Source organism: Nanorana parkeri, unplaced genomic scaffold (genome assembly GCF_000935625.1).
Source record: "Nanorana parkeri isolate BGI_ZX_2015 unplaced genomic scaffold, ASM93562v1 scaffold1750, whole genome shotgun sequence".
In the NCBI taxonomy this organism is placed as follows: domain Eukaryota; kingdom Metazoa; phylum Chordata; class Amphibia; order Anura; family Dicroglossidae; genus Nanorana; species Nanorana parkeri.
The window spans coordinates 215801-233818 of NW_017308018.1; the positions used below are offsets into that span (position 1 = coordinate 215801).

General features: G+C 41.9%; 1 protein-coding gene across 1 annotated transcript in view; it reads left to right on the forward strand.

Annotated features, from left to right (window-relative positions):
- NUDT13 (nudix hydrolase 13) overlaps positions 1 to 18018 on the forward strand; it is a 30086-nt gene that overhangs the window by 2982 nt on the left and 9086 nt on the right. Inside the window, exons 2-5 of the mRNA XM_018571409.1 lie at positions 2127 to 2266; positions 5482 to 5589; positions 7461 to 7567; positions 17522 to 17647. Of these exons, the coding sequence (XP_018426911.1) occupies positions 2127 to 2266; positions 5482 to 5589; positions 7461 to 7567; positions 17522 to 17647 (481 nt within the window). The remainder of the gene's footprint in view (positions 1 to 2126; positions 2267 to 5481; positions 5590 to 7460; positions 7568 to 17521; positions 17648 to 18018) is intronic.

Below are 18018 nucleotides of genomic sequence, written 5' to 3' on the forward strand. Positions count from 1 at the left end.
GGTTGGTGGGGGCACTTTGGCCTTTTTGCCTTGGGTGCTAAATAAAAGACCTTGTTGCGGATTTGTTGCACAATATGTCAGGAGCTCCAGGGAGGCCAAAAATAATTTATTTTGGCTTTAAGAACACACCACAATGATCTGTAATGGGTGGTAAATCCTGGCAGCCAATCAGATTCTGCTCTCATTAGTGTGCTCGTATTAGGCTGTTGATATCTGACTTGCGGGAAGGGCGTAGGGGGGAGGAAGGGCAGGTGGTAAAAGTCTGAAAGAAGAAAGAGAAGGTAAGAGGAAGAGAGGGTCTGAGAGGTGGGAATGGGAAGTAGGGGTTGGGGTAGGGAAGGAGTTAAAGAGTGGAGGAGGGATAAATGGAGGGGGAAGAGGAAGAGAGAGGAAAAAAAGGTCATATATTATAGAAAAGAGCATTGCATTTGTTTCTGTCATGATTCAACTTGGTGGAGATGTAGTCTTCTTGGCCAGGAGGTTCTTGTAAGTCTGTCCAACCACTCCTGTGCAAATGCAGCCTGTAATCAGGGTTTGCAGGGTTCATTGATAAATATGTTGTTACAATATAATGTTGCAGTATATTTTAGACTATTTTATGTCACCCCTTAGTTAGCGCTAATCAGCCATAATTAACTCCTTTTTTTATGAAAAAAATGTTGCTGATTTTATTTTTATTTCATTTATTCTGTTTTTACTATGCATGTATTTTTTTGTTATGTTAATATGTTTATAAGCTTTAGTTTAAACATTATTACTTTTGTAAATAATGTTGCCATTCTTTGTACCAGAAACATAATTTTCTTGTCTTTATAAAGGGCTGCTCTAGTGTCATGACATTTCTCCTGCAGCGGCACATAGAGTATATGCAATATCTAATGGTTCACTTGTTGGCATTTACATTCTGGTATTTAGGAGAATTGTTCAGACCTCCTGTATTTAGGGTTCAGTGAGCCACATAAGCTCAGTGTGTAGAGAGCTTTATGGAATGGGTTTCCATGGCCGAGCAGCTGCATCCAAGCCTTACATCACCAAGTGCAATGCAAAGCGTCGGATGCAGTGGTGTAAAGCACGCCACCACTGGACTCTAGAGAACTGGAGATGTGTTCTCTGGAGTGACGAATCACGCTTCTCTGTCTGGCAATCCGATGGACGTGTCTGGATTTGGAGCTTGCTAGGAGAACTGTACTTGCCTGACTGCATTGTGCCAAGTGTAAAGTTTGGTGGAGGGGGGATTATGGTGGGGGGTTGTTTTTCAGGGGTTGGGCTTGGCCCTCTAGTTCTAGTGAAGGGAACTCTTAAGGCATCAGTATATCAAGTCATTTTGGACAATTTCAGCTCCCAACTTTGTGGCAACAGTTTGGGGATGGCTCCATCCTGTTCCAACATGAATGCGCACCAGTGCACAAAGCAAGGCCCATAAAGAAATGGATGAGCTTGGGGTGGAGGAACCTTACTGGCCTGCACAGAGTCCTGACCTCAACCCGATAGAACACCTTTGGGATGAATTAGAGCGGAGACTGTGAGCTAGGCCTACTCGTCCAACATCAGTACCTGACTTCACAAATGTGCTTCTGGAAGAATGGTCAAACATTCCCATAGACACACTCCTAAACCTTGTGGAGAGCCTTCCCTGAAGAGTTGAAGCTGTTAAAGTTGCAAAGAGTGGGCCAACTCAATATTGAACCCTACGGACTAAGACTGGGATGTCATTAAAAGAGAATAAACTGTACTTCCCCCTTCTACTTTCTACCACTTTCAGTTCCTTTGTCATAGACAGGCACTTCATATGAAAAGCTGACCTTGCAGTTTGTGCATTGAGATGTAAAGGCACTTTAACCAGAAACTGTAAATATCTTGTTAGCGGTGGTGGTGGTGAGGGTAGTAGGTACACCATGATACACTAAAAAAGTGACAATCTGATAAGTGGATAAAAGATGACTCATTATGACATAGAATGATTGAAGCAAAGTCTGCTTCACAATGTCAAATCCATTTACTGTGCTGTTATTCTCTTAATGGATGCGTCCACTTTGCAAAGGAACAATAACATGTAATTCTTCCTCTTACTGCTTTCCCTTGTTAGCCAATATATTGCTTAACATTATGTTCATATTTATCCCCAGCTTCCTGTTTGAATTAAAAGAAAATGATGACATTTGTCGCCAGGCACTAAAATCAGGATCATTTTATCTGTTCCACAAGCTTTCACCCCTTGTACGGAAGTCCGACAGTAGTTATTGTGTACCACTTATAAGCTCTTCAGGTAAACATGCTCTTGTTTCCTCATGAGTCAAAAAGCTTTAATGTTCTATCTAGCACTTGAAAAAATGAACATATTCTGTAGAACCTGAATATACATCATATACATCTCCGCTGCTTTACTTGGTGCTTTATACCTAATTTTAAAGCTTAAAGTGACATTAAAGGATACAATTTCCCCCCCATTTCTGCTTTAAGGACTTACCTTAAATGATGCCTCTTGAGCCGATCATCTTCTTCTTTGCAGTAGTTTTCAGCAATGGCGTTGGTCTCTGATTCAGCGCTGACTGCTGTGTCTTCCTGCCCCACGGGAGTCTGTGCACGTGCACACTGCTGGGCTGCTTGCATTGACTTACCCTGTGTCTCTCCTCTTCTCCCGGCCGAAGAGCTCCACTGCGCATGCGCCTGCCCCATGATCCTTCGCAGCCGCTTGATAATTTTTCACTTCTTCGGACGAGAGCGAGCGGCGGAGACACAGGTAAGTAAAACCCTTTTTGGTGACTTTAAAAAAAATGTTTTTTCATATAGCTATTATGATTACATACCTTATTTAGGACCCAGTGATGTCATCTCTGGGTCTCCATGCTTACTATGTCATGAGGGCAGATCATGCATGGTAGGAGGGTTTGGCAGGGTGCTGTACATAGCTTCCTGAAAACATCAAAGCAACCTGCCTTAGTACTCCTCGCAAGAGCCCTCAGCCCTGATGCTAGCAGTCAGCTGGCTTTTGGGATGAGTTCTACAAATATCAAAATGGCCTCATGGGTTGGTGTCAGTCTGGAGGAGTGGGCAGACTTTGATTGCATGCAGACCGTCCTAGGTAATGCCCACAAGTGATGCTGAGCCTGCATGATTTCAAGAACGGAAATGCAATGACTAAAAGGAGTGGGCCAGGGACGGTTTGGTTGGGAAGGAAAGTACTGGATGATGCTGGATGCCCTCCAGCCAGGAAATTAAGCTCTATCTGACTTGCTGCAGCTTTTAATGCACACCCTGAGAAGCTCATAGTGTGCAGTAAAATCATATTAAAGAGTAACAAACGGTATAATCAAAGAGAGATGTTGCTTTGATTATACCATTTGCTACTCTTCTAGCGAGTGTGTACACAGATGTCTGATATTTTTGTGTATGGACATTTCTATGGTTTGACAGTCAATATATCACACTGTAATATACAATCATGATAAGCAGTTTTAGTACAGGGGAGGTGCCTGTATAACTGTGCAAGACTAAGGGAGGAGTGTAGCTTTAATTATCTTGTAAATTAGCTCAGGCATGTAAGGTACACAGGGTATACTTTGCATGTATGGGAAATAAATAGGTCAGTGGTGACCAGATGTTAATATAAAGCCAAGCTTGTTGGAAAGGAAAATATAGTGGCGGCTGAAATTCCAAACATTCAATACAGTGTTTTTTTTTAAACATAAAACAATACTGTAATGTGCGCCTTACCAATACATGGTTGTTTCCCTTCTCTTTGCTGCTCTTCCTTTTAAATCCTCATGTCTTCTCATGCTGGGCAGAACTTCTGTTTTGCAGCAGACTGCCTTGTCTCTGGAATGGCTACATGGTGTCTGTGTATAGGTTTGCAACCTGAGCCAGCACTACAGGAAGAGGCAGTCAGCTGCAAAGGGAAGTTCTCCCCAAGCATGAGAAGACATGAGGATTTAAAAGGAAGAGCAGCAAAGAGAAGGGAAACAACCATGGATTACAGTAAGGTACACATTACAGTATTGGTTTATGTAAAAAAATCTGAGGGTTTAATGTCACTTTAACTTTACTGGAGAATAGCTCCTTCAGGACCCCTCCAGTACTGCTTACATAACGAGGACAGTAATGCGATTCCTGTTGAAGAGAAGAATTAGAATTAAGATTGGCTGATCATCTCTTTCAGCAGAAATGATGTGACCAAAGACTTAGGCATTAGGTCAACTGACCAGCTCAGGAAGGGGCCAGGATCAGCATATTATCCAGTAAAGGTAAATATTTTACCATCCCAGTAAAACAGTCTTTAAATAGCAATTAAAGCTGAACTTCAGACAAAAGGTTAAGTACACGGATGAAATACATTAATATCAGTTTCAGCTTCTAAAATATTTGTATTCCTGTCTATCCAGCCCTAAGAATTATACAGCCCTGCTAGACAGCTGAACCAGGTTGGTGACCTTACTTTTTATTTACTGCAGCTAAGCAACACAGCTTGGTCACCTCCATAACATAGCCTGTGACTGGGCAATGAATGAGCAGTAGTAAACTGATAAGATAATACCGCTTCTTTCTCCTTCTGTCAGTGTGCTGTCAGGACATGTTAATGATGCAGACCTTGATTGGCTCAGAGTACTGGCCCTCCCACTCCCAGCCAGACTTTTACTGTATAGGGGATTATAGTAGGCTGCTGTCAAGATTTATACTGATTGCATTTAAAAATAAAGTCAAGATTTTTTAACACATAACTGCATTAAATGATATTTTGATATCTACCTGGAGTTCAAGGTGAAGAATAGTCTATTTTAATAATCGCACTTTAAAACAAAGTGCATTTATTCTTTCTGCCACAACCTTACCCATACCCCCCTCCACCCCACAATGCTTACTTCTTGATCTGTGGTGGTGGAAGTTGTCACTTTTCTAAATGTGCCTGTGTATCAGTGCCCCATAGACTTCTATAGAGCTGTATCCCGAGGCTTGAAATGATCGGACACAATCTCATAGAGGTCTATGGGGCTGTAATGCACAGGCTGGGCCATGAGAGTGAAGACTTGACTGCATGAAAGCAAACAACCAAACCGCACCCGTCAGATCGAGTTTAAGTACACATCTGTGAAGGGGGGTGGGGGTTAGGTTAGGTCAAGAGAAAGGGGCAAGAAGGATAAGTGAGCTTTTGTTTTAAACTACGCTTGCAAATTACCAAGAAGGGACATTCAAAAATATGGAAATATCATTATTATTATATATCGGGTATGCGTTTTTTTATTGCAAATTCTGCAAAGGATTGTATTCGTTGCTTTAGAATGTGTTATGTGGGGAAATATTATATTGGAGTAGTAGTAGTTTTCCCCAGATTTAGACCTTTGTCACACAGGTAGTGACAGTGATTTATTAGACCTGTGATCATGTGACCGTTCATCACTGACTTCCCTCTCAGATATAGTGAATTAGGGTGACATTATAATGTGCTCGTTGGCTCAAGTTTTATAATAGGCACTCTTGGCTTTATAGAGTTACTGAACACCCTCAGCCAGCATGGAAAATGCAAGTTGACTTTGGAAGACTCAGTTCTTGTTGGCTGCTCAGATTCATGCACTGCAGAATTTGCACTGGACCTAGGTAGGTGAACTTTACTGCTTTTTGAAAATCTACATTTACATATACGGTTTTGTAAATGTCACCGGATATTTTTATAATGATGTATTTTTGTATTGCATTTCCTGTTTTTCACAACAGCCATATATTAATATTATCAATTTATACTTCTATAGTGTTTTTTTTTTCCTGAGAACACAAAGTGCTTCTCAAATTGGTGTTAGGGCATCATGAGTCCACTCAGTGGAATAGCATACTAGGGCCAGTTTAGACAAGAGACAATTTAAGTTGAGATCCTGGAGAAACAAATATTGTCTAGATCCAAAGACATGTATATTCTTCCTCGGACCTTGGTGTGCTTTGTGTATTTCTTCCAGATCTGTGCAGTAATCCAGTGTGAAATCTGTGCAGGAGCTTCCTGTAATAAAGACCAGTCACTGCTACTCTCTCCTTGTGCAGGGTGACTAGTCTTGTATCCACCCCCTCTTCTACTTTTCTGCAGGCAGCCTGTAGCGGGTGGAATCTGCTGGGTCCCTCCCACATCTGTGCTGTCTGTCTAGGCTGTATTCAGCACAGTGATAATGTTACCACTACAATACAATGTAATAACTGGGTTTGCAATGGCATGCAATGCACACATGGTGGATTTATATCTTTGGTGGCTATTGAAGAATATATTTAAATAATAGTTCAGCTTTAACCTAGCAGCATATGTATGGGAGAATACTGGAGGAAACCCACTGTCGGGTACCTTTTATAGAGCATGAGGTGATGAAGGAGGCCTCTCTTGCAGCTCTAGTCCCAGGACCCCTGAATAGTGGGACAGGTGAGCTGGGGCACAGAGGGGCACGAGTGCCGTAAGTAGATTTTACTGAAGTAGGTTGAGCTTGCAGGAGCTCCGCTGAATAGGAACGCGCGGCGAGGAAGCAGGACAAGAATACTCAACATGAGATGGACCAGGTTGGCAACCTGCAGGCGAGGAGGTATCAGGACAGCAGGTGAGATAGTGGTCAGGAGGAAGGCCGAGGTCAGAACTGTGCGGGCAACGTAGTACAAGACAGGAGGCAGAAGCGTAGTCCAAAATCGAGCCAGGATCAGGGTCACCAGAGGATCAGCGTGGTTGAGCAACAAGCCGGGTTTGCAACGGGAAGGCAGGAAACAGGAATCAGGTTAAGGAATACGGGTACACATTAGCTGACGAGTACTCCGCACCAGAGGCAAGAAAGGGCCCAGTTTAAATAGCCCATTTGGCGCCATGATACCTCGGATGTGTGCACGCGCATCCGCGCGCCTTTACAGAGGTGTGCGACCCGGCCTAGCTCTATGAGCCAGGCTGTATGCATGCACATGCGCAGACCCATGCATAAGTCCCTTGGCACTGACTTCTGACACCCGTGCAAGTACAGAGAGAACATGCAGACTCCATGCAGATAGTGTCCTGTTCAGGATGCAGATTGAGGGCCCCAGTGCTGCAAGGCAGAAGTGCTAACCACTAAGCCACTGTGCTGCCCACTGTTAATAGAATCTTTTTTGGGTTTTTTTCAGTAATCTTATTTTGTAATTTCAACAATACAGATGTATGTTTGTAAATATTCTGGTTACATTATTGCTGTGTTACATTATAGAAAGATCGAGGTGCTGTGTCAGATGATGCTTTTTTTTTTTTAGACCCTCCGTGCAGTATTTGTTTATTTGGCATCAGAGTTCATAGCATATAATCACACTGTAACAGCGGTGTCACCACAATAGAGACCGAGATGTGAGACCAATTTAATGACAAAGAGCAGGCAGGATGTGCAGAGCCCGGTGACAAACAATAAGATCTGCCATAGGTTGCAGCAATGTGCCTATTAATCTTTGCCTTATGCATTTTTTATATGCTCATTGTTTCCTAGGGTCCCTGGAACAATCTAACCTGGAGAATGAATTATCAGGAAAGTTCACAGATTTCCGCAAAGCTATTGTGAAAATAGATGGAAAAGATGGATCTATGCTGTCTCGGGTATGTCATTCATGGTTATACTTGGCTATTTTTCAAAAAATGTCTTATGTTTTTGTTATTGTCATATAAAATGTTTAGCCATATTGACCAGTATTGTATTACTAGATTATATCTGGTTATAAAGCAGAGATATGCAAACTCTGGCCCTCCAGCTATGGTGAAACTACAAATCCTATCATGCATCTGTCTCTGAGATTCATGCCTGTGGCTGTGAGAATCTTGGGATGTCTCATGATTTGTAGTTCCAGAACAGCTGGAGGGCCAGAGTTTGCCCACCCGTGGTATAAAGCTGGCCATACACCTTACAACCATTGCACGACTTTCGTTGTGCGATGGTTGTAAGGTCATTAAAATTTCATACGACCTGCCCATCTTGGACAGGCAGATCGTACTTGCGATCATCGCAAGTCCTCCCCGCTGAGGGGCAGGCTTGCCGATGATTGCAATGGTGAGCGGGCAATGTGCACTTGCTCACACCGGCCCATGCGACTCTTATCTTCCCAGCACGCTACTAACTTCCGAAAATCGTACGATTTTCCAGCTGCAGGTAGGTAGATGCGGTCGCACGCTGCCCATACACCTGCCGATTATGGTACGATCTCGGGATCAACCGCGATTATGGTACGATCTCGGGATCAACCGCGATTATGGTACGATAATCGGCAGGTGTATGGGCACCTTTAAGCATACATTCATCCAGTCTATTTAGCTGGAAAAGCTTTTTTTCCGGGAATGCAGGTCACCTATAGCAAAAAAAAAAAATATTTGCTTTCCTGTTCTGGATCAAGTACACGGGCACAACCTGACGGAGTGCGTGCACAGATGGGGGTCAATGCATGATAATCTGACAAATGGTTGTTTGCTCTCTTTATTGACTATATATTTTATATCAACAATATTCTACATTCTAATGCACGTCCACTGGAATACTTAGGCCACGTTCAGACAATTGGATAAAGACTGTTCTCTAAAGGTGCCCACACAGCTTGCAATAATCGTACGATAATCACGGGAAATCCCGCGATCGTACGATTATGGCGAGGTCGCACGACTTTTATCTTCTGAACATGTTCGAAACCCCGCCGAGAGTCGTACGATTGTCGGCGGGTGTGTGGCATGTTTGTAAGATAAATGCCGCAACGGGCCGGTGTGCACAAGCGCGGGCTCAGCGGGGAGGGCCGGTGTGCACAAGCGCGGGCTCAGCGGGGCGGGCTTGCGATCATCGCAAGTATGCTCTGCCTGTCCAAGATACTTAGGCCACGTTCAGACAATTGGATAAAGACTGTTCTCTAAAGGTGCCCACCCACCTTGCGATAATCGTACGATAATCACGGGAAATCCCGCGATCGTACGATTATCGCAAGGTCGCACGACTTTTATCTTCTGAACATGTTCGAAAACCCGCCGAGAGTCGTACGATTGTCGGCGGGTGTGTGGCACGTTTGTAAGATAAATGCCGCAACGGGCCGGTGTGCACTAACGCGGGCTCAGCGGGGCGGGCTTGCGATCATCGCAAGTACGATCTGCCTGTCCAAGATAGGCAGATCGTACGTTTTTTTTAACCACCTTACAACCATCGCAAGACTTTTGGTTGTAAGGTGTGTGCCCAGCATAACACTGTAGGCTCAATTCACAAAGCTGACACTCAAGGAGAAGGATCTTTATTTCAGCTATGCGACTGTCATTTTGAAGTTTCATTGGACTCAACTGAAAATAACTGTCACTTTAAAAAACAAAAACAAACCAGAGTTCTTATCCTTGTGTAAAGCTTTGTGAATTGAGGCTCCTGCCTGTATTTATTGTCGACTGCCAATATGAAGGGACAACATTTGCTCTCCTGTGTATTAGTGTGTTTCCTTAGAGAGTAACTCCACTAGGGGAACAACAATCTGTTTTATTCACCGTTTTTTTCCAGCTAAATAGACTGGATGAATGTATGCTTAAAGGTGTCCGAACACTGCGTGCAGGTATCTCTACAGGGTAACCAAGCATGTGACCACACTTCAGATACCAAACAATTCCTGTGAACTATAGTTTATTAGAAAAACATTACAAACACATGTAACCCCACGACCACCAGTAACATATGAGAGCTAAACAATATACAATGACAAATCAGATATCAGAGATAACAGGGCTGGGTATAACCTGGAGAGCAGGGCAACAAGAGGGGAGCCAGGAGACAAAGATCGGGGGGCCTCAGGCGTAAAGGTCAGGTCCAGGTCAGGGTACAAGTCAGGAACAGGGTACAATGCAAGAACAAGATACAGGCAACAGGATATGGCGACAATACTAAGGCACAGGCCTCACTGCAGCGAGAGGTTAAAGTGACATTAACCCCTTCATGACTGAGCTAGTTTTCAGTTTCTGTTCATAAATGAATGAAATGTAAAAAACACTTTTTACATTTTTGCTGTGTGATTCTTCCACAGCAGTAATATACTTTCTTACTAAACGTACCCACACATATTATATATTGTTTTTTAGAGGACAGATAGGGCTATATAATTATATCACATATGTGTACCTAACCCCTCACTTAGTTTGAATAAAATAAAAAAAAATGAGGAAACAAACTAGAAGAAAACAGCAAAGAGAAGGGAAACTACCATGGATTACAGTAAGGCACACATTACAGTATTGTTTTATGTTAAAAAATCTGAGGGTTTAACCCCTTCGTGACTGGAGACGTACAGTGAACGTCCCGGCACTTTGTGCCTATATGACTGGCCACGTACACTGTATGTAACGAGTTATATCAGGCTTTGTAATCAGCAGGTAACTGCTGATTCTCAGCAGTTACCAGTCATTAATGAATGCCTCAGTATTGAGGAATTCATTAATGAAATAATTAAGCTTTTTGTAAAAGCTTCTTCCTTTCATTAATGAAAGAATGAAGTTGTTACATGCAAATACGGGACCGCAATTTGCGGTACTGTATTTGACAGCTGAAAATAGCAGAGAGGTAGCAGTGACTCACCTCTCTGCTATTTGTTTTGACAGCTCGAGAGCCCGATGTTTAGATACATTTCACTAAAAAGATACAATGTATATCTTTTGAGTGAAATGTATCAGTTCTGATCGTCTAGGCACGATCAAAGAGCTTTTAGTGAGATCTGAATCTGACTAAAGTCAGGATCAGTCTCTAAGGTTATTATTAGCTAATAGCCCAAAATTTTTTTTTAAAAGTTAATTTATCAAGCAGTCATAGTGATTGCTTGATATAAACTGACAAACAATAATGTTTCATTTTTTTTTTTTACAAAGTGTAAAAAAAATTAAAAAGAGTGTAAAACAAAATTAGGAAAATAAAAATTATATATAAATATATTTGTTATACTATAATATAAAAAATTATAAAATAATAATAATAATCAAAACTTGTGAAAAAATAGTTTTCTTCTAGTTTTTTTTCTAGTACTTGTAAAAATGGTATCGGTGCATCACTTCATTTATATTTATAAAAACAGAGATGTACAAATCCCAGGAGCTCCGTATGCTCCTTACAAATGACAGCTGCCTCCTTTTGAATTTTTCTCTTGTTTATTCTTGGAGCTCGAAAAGTATCTGTACTTGTAACTGTACATGTACTTGTACCCAGTACAGGACTTGGTATCAGTGCATCCCTACTTTAAAGTCATGCATCTTTCTTACTGTAATAAACAATAGTTGCTTTGCATTTATGGGTATCCCTTATAGGCCAATCAGATAGATGGCAATTCGTCTTCAAAGCACTTGAACAGTAATGAGTGAATCCTCTCTGATTTGTTATGCCAGTAATCCAGGGAATCTGAAACTGTGATCTACTGCAACAATCAGGTTCCCATGGCCAAGTACCAACATCTGGCAAACTGGTAAATGGGTCCTTTGCAACAATTAGCATTTTCTTATTCCAAATACAGGCTAGAGGCATTGAGTAGGTATATGTTGTGAAATGTGACACTCTACTAATGACTGCATAGGCAATTGAGAACAAATTTCTATTGGCCCCAAATGCTTTTCTCTCTGACAGGGAAAATGTGTAGCAATAGAATGCTTGTGGGTATCAGACAAAAGGTATATCTTGGAATCTCCTTTATGTACTGTAGATGAGAGAGGTAAGTGGCCGTAACGCGGCTGCATTCAATAACCGCCGTGCTGGCAAACACACGTTCAGTCTTCAGATTCTAAGCTTTCCAAAATAACCCCATCATGCTGATTATAAAAGTTCAGAAGGACAGTCTTGCTATGGGAACTTTATTAAGAGGTCAGATTATTGCTTCATTACAAATTAAATTGTAAGGGTTGTACCCTGGGGGGGTCCGGTGCGGGCGTCCGTCGCGGTCCTGTGCAGGGACAGCGGGTTCCTCCTGCCCGGGGTCGCTCAGAGCGGGTGATGGCCTCGGGTGGCAGTGCCCGTGGTCGTACTGCGCAGGCGCGGTGTGAATTGCCGGCATCTCTCTCTCCTCCGGGATCTACGTCCTGCGCAGGCGCGCCCTGTAGCTCCGCCCCCTCGGCTTAAAGCCGCCGCCCGTCAGTTGATCGGCGTCTCGCTATTGATGTAGCAGGACGCTGATCAACTCAGCGCTCCCTTCTCTCCCCCGGGACCTGGACTCTCAAACCTACCCAACTGGAACGCAAGTACCCTGGGCTATACCTATACAATAGCACCAGATGCTAAAGTTTCTCCCATAGCTACTACGGTTAATACCCATAATTGCTGGTTATATCCACTGCTGTGGCTACTCTCTATTGATTACTTAAACATCCACTGCTGTGAATGCTCATACTTGCTGGTATAAATCTGCTGCTGTGAAATCTCATACTTGCTGGTATAGATCTGCTGCTGTGAATACTCATACTTGCTGGTATAAATCTGCTGCTGTGAATACTCATACTTGCTGGTATAATATCTACTGCTGTGAATATTGCGGGCTTAAACACATCTAATGCTGTGAAGGCTCATACCTGCTGGTTATACTCACTGTGTGCATACTCTCCACTGATTGTTGTACCTCCACTGCTGTGAGGACGCCTCACCACTGATTAACATCAAACTGCTGTGTATACTCACCAACGCTGATCATTTGCCCCTGCTGAGGTAGATTACCAGTGCACGGACTCTCTCCTCACTCCAGCTCGACCCCACACTCCGGGGTCACCAAACCCTCACCCCAGCGGGGAAATGATGTGAGGCAGCTCCCTCTCAGCCTCCCCTAAAAACGGGGCAAGTGAGGTGCAGCTGCCACTCTGATACCCGTACCCTAGAACCACAGTTGAGATCCATATAGTCTGTTAGTTCACCCGGACTGAACATTACATAAATGTAGCTTTATTTACATGAAAGTGTTAATATTGTAATACCATTTGAATAAATGAATCATTACATTACATTACATTACATTTCCTCAGGACCCTTTGAAACAAAAAAGAGCTCATTAGAGCCCTAGAAATCCCCCATTGTGTGTTAGGTCCTATTTCCTAATAACCACCTCCAAAGCTCAACTATGGGCAGCAGACACAATTCTATATGCTTAACTGTTCAGGCATCAATTTAGGATTTGGTCTGCTAGCTCTGTGATATAGTCCCTTCCTGTCATAGCAGTGAACCTTAGGTATATACTGTATGTCTAACTCTCTCTGTAGTTGCTGTCAGCGTCAATATGTGTCATTGATCTTAACATGAGGTATGTATCAGGGACAATCATGCAGAGAGCTGTTAACATAGCCAGTACACTACTACAGAGCTGTGCTGGGGGCAAAAGTTATAGTAGCACTAATAATAATAATAACCATAATTATATTTTTTATTATGATACAATGAATATTGCTCTTGCACACACTTACTCTTCAATGCTAATACAAATGTCTGTAAACTCTAGCTTTATTAAAGGAGAGCTATGAGGTGAGTGATTTTCACTCAACCTCATAGTTCTCCTTTAAGCTTTTTTTTGTGGAACCACAAACCTCACACCTCCTATAAGATTTTAAAAGAGGTGAAACTCTGGGATTTGTGACAGCATTAGGCATACAGAGATAATATCAGTCTGTAGCAGAAGTTCAGAGCAATAAAACTTCACTGCTATGATAAGCAAATGCTTCTTACTGCACAGTGGGGAATCTGTGACTAGACAATCCTGTGGTCTCACTTCAGCCCTTCTATATTGGAAGCTTGACACTTTAGTTTTCTTAACCAGCCCCCCGAATAGTGCCCCCTCCAACCCCAGGCCCCATAGCAGCCACTTGGGCTGCTATGACTATTGTCATGCCACTGTATATAGGCTAGTAAATGGTAAGGCATGGCAGATAGCAGAGCAAGATAAGCACCTGCACCTTGAAAAGGATGTAGACACAAAGAGATTGCAGACACAGGGCAAATTCAAATATAAGTGAAAACAATACATAGTTGTAAAGTGGTATTGGATTGCAGATCTATTCCCTTCCATTGGTCCTCTCTGCACTCATGCTGCTATTGTTAATTGGTAAACATGTTTTGTCAGAAGGGTGTGTGATTTCTAAGTCAGTTTGTGATTCAGAAAGCATTCTGTATTTCCATTCTGCTGGAACTCACAAACTGGAAGTAGAAAAGATTTTACTGAATAAGGCTGAAGCACACAGGCCCTCTTTGTGCTCCTTTATATTTGGCACCCAGACAAGTTTCAGGCCCTCAAAATGCTCAAACCATTCTTCACAAGGGCCCTCAGCATTCACTGTGTGCAAGTATGTAAATAAATGACCACATTCCTCCTACTAAATAAGGCTATCAACCCACACTGACACATACTAGGTTATCAGGCACATCCTTGAGAGTTCCATTTCTTTATGATGGATATCTTGCAAGTTCCAACGAAGGGGACAGTGAAAGTGCCCCTGGAAGAGTTATACTAGTATGTTCACCTTGGCTTTCTTCCTTCAGGTCTACAGACTTGCTGTAACAGAAGCACAATACTGCCAGAAGCAGATATTTTAATAGTTTTATACCATGTGAGTAGCAGGACTAGCTCGCCTCTTGCCCAGGCATGTTAGAGAGAAGTCTACTGCTTTCATGAACCAAAATGTCCTTGATAGGCTTTGACAGGGATCATCGATGCTAATGTAGTGAGTGTTGCCAGAGGCCGGAAACCCTAGTCTTCTACAGTCAAAGGATGTTTTAAACCTTTTTTTTCTTTCTTTAAACTTACTGTGCCTAACGTTTCACGGTGACTTCAGTGACCAAAACTGCGCTCACGATCAGTGCATCACATAATAATGAGATATTTTTTTATAGACAAACTGGTTTGTAGCTTTTACTGTATGGTAAAACATGCTGGCAATTATGGAGCCTGACTTTATTTATTAAGCTCCCTTTGTTATAATGAAAGTTTGTTTGTCTATGACATGACATGACATGACCTGACAGGGAGAAGATATTCATTATTAAAGAGTTTGCATTCACGTGTTAGACTTTTATTTATTCTGTCTGTGTGTATTAAAAGAGGCTTTGTATTATATATTGTTATTATTAGTTTAACCACTTGGCATTCAGAGCACTTTTTCAAATTTTCCACCCAGGTGTTAAAATCTGAATTTTTTGCTAGAAAACCGTATTAAAACCCCCCAAACAATTATATATTTTCTGAAAGCAGAGGCCCTGTAGAATAAAGAAAAAATGCTAGTTGCAATTATTTAAGTTGTGCAATAGTTGCACAAATGTTATTTCAAGTTGATATTTTTAGGAAAAAATACATTAAAATTACAATAAAAGCTTTAGTGCACACAAACATTATATAATAGCTATTTTTTGGTATAATGTAAAAGATGGGGTTGTATCAGGTAAATAGATTCCAAACATGTCAAGCCTTAAATGGAATGGAAAAAAAAACCCGACAGTACCCAAAATTGATCATAGGCGACACTTTATAAGCCGTTACCGTTCATCACTTTAGAGTTTAAAGTGAGTGAGGGTGTTAAAATTATGAGCTAATGAAAAGGAAGAAAGTCCATGCTGATTATCAGTTCAATAGCAGCCAGCATATAATAGACGATATATAGTCCACATCAAAAATCAAAGTTCATAAAAACGCAGCACTTAAAAACCCTTATTTTCTTTTTTCCATATCATTTCCCCATTTGAGCGATTTTCACCTCTTAGTCCCAATAGACATACTGTATATATTCACCATAGTTCACGTAGGTCCATATAGTATTTACCTCACACTATTACAGAAGTCTGGTTTCACTTATGGATCCTTTTCAAGGATGGTGTCTTATACACCTCACAATCAGTGCTGGCCATGATAAATTGCACCAAAGCTTTAAAATGCTTCACCCTGTACCTACTACAGATGCCTATCTATAGTAGGGACCACCCAGCCTTTCCTGATGGATCCTCTCATATACCCTGTACCCACTACAGATAAGGGTATACCATAGTATGTAAGATGCTCCTGTATATTGTGCACATTCTGGTTTCCAGAACAAATATGGACCACATTTCACAGTGTTTTCAGAGGTGTATAAAAAGTAAAAGGTGAAAAAAAAAAAGCTCAATAGTGTAAAGCCGGGTATACACGTGTATACTGTATATACTGAAAGAAAATATAACAGATTCCTCCATCAACATTTGCCAGTGTGGGTGGACGAATCCCCTGCTGTTTTTAGGACCGTCAGCCTCCGTCCGAATGCCCAAACGGAGCTTGTAGCTGATTTGCTGCCACCTCCGTTCGGCAGAGAATTTTCCAACCTGCTCCTTCAATCAGCTGATCAAGGGATGCTGGGTGGAAGGGTGCCGGCAGTGGCACCCATTGTGTGAATTTTGTCTAGTTCATCAGGAACCAGATGAAATGTAATACGTGTGTACTCTACTTGAGGGGTTTATAAAATTTGAAAGTGCAAAGTCCTTAACCACTTGCCACCCGCCAGCTGTACATCCTAGATGCAGGTGGGCGTTTTAAAAGGTTCTTGCGCCTGGACGAGGCATGCAAGAGCTGTAAAATTTGGCTGTTTACATACAAGCTGTCCGGCGGCTGTAGAGCCGCCCAATCGCTTGTATGTTGTGCCTTCATGCGCCTCCCTCTGCCGCCGATCCCGGCTCTGTGCCCCCCAAAAATGAGTCACACTTAAAAAAAAACCACCAAAAAAAGTCCCCCGCCCCACATACACACGCAAACACGCGCGAAGTGCTCCTATGTGCGAAAACGAGGATTGTGCCCATTACGCCGCACATGTTACATATAGCCTCGAATGTCAGAGTGCGAGCAATAATCTTAGGGCCATCAATCACTATTAATACTAACCTTATGAACGGTAAAAGCTTAAAGCGTCGCCTATGGCGAATTTTGGGGGTGGTAGTTTTTTGCCATTTCGTGGAAGCGCACAATTTTTAAGCTTGACGTGTTTGTCGTCTATTTACCCGACATCACCCCATTTATTTATTTTACCAAACAATTGGATAATAATAAATGTTTCATAACATAATAAAGCGAAACATTTTTTTTTTCTAATTTATTGGTACTTTTTTTTGTTATATAGTAAAAAAATAAAACTCCAGTGGTGATTAAATACCACCAAAAGAAAGCTCAATGGGGGGAATTGATCAAAACTGGAGCAAACAGAATCTGGAACAGTTGCCCATGGCATCTCTCTTCAGTTTGCTCAGGGAAGATTTAAAAATAAGAGAGAAGCTGCTGCAAATTTTGTCTGCTCCAGTTTTGATAACCCCCCCCCCCCAACCGCAGCGCTGAATACTGAAAAATGACCTGTGAAATCAGTGTTTCTCGTCACTAATCTGGAACAAGGGTGCAGAAAAGACTTTGACCTTACTGTGACTTTCCTGATCCGTGTACTTGTACCAGGTCTGTGACTAAGAAGAACTAAAGCCAGTGAGATGACATACCAGCCAGGCAATTAACATTGCTCTCTTTAAGCAGTGTTTCAAATGATATGTAGGTTTAATATAGTTTGCCGTTGTTTACCTCGTGCTTCTTGTCAATACAGGGACAGGCTCTTCTCCGCTGGCATGAAAATAATCAATACTGCAGCAAATCAGGAAAACCCACCCAGAAGAATGTGTCTGGCAGTAAGCGAGTGTGCAGTTCTAATGGAATGATCTATTACCCCCAGGTGATTTAACATGCAGGTCATGTAGGGAAACAATGGAAGGAAGATGAATACACAGAAAACTATATTGTTATAATAAATTGCTTTGATGAGGTGCTGTAGAGCTCAGTGATAGCTACTATATAATACGAAGCAGCTATATTTTGTCTTTGTTTTAAGCATTCTTTTAAAACCTTGTTGCTCTAGGCTATGATGCCATCCTGATACACACGTATGTCACGTATGTCAAAGGTGCTGTTTTTATTAATAGTGCTTGTTGGGAAACTGTAGCCAGGCTTTGTATGTTGGCGTTTTTACACATTTGTTTAGTGTGTTGGCGACAGAACCACTTTAATGGCAAAGTCCACTTTAAAATAAATAAATAAATAAATGTA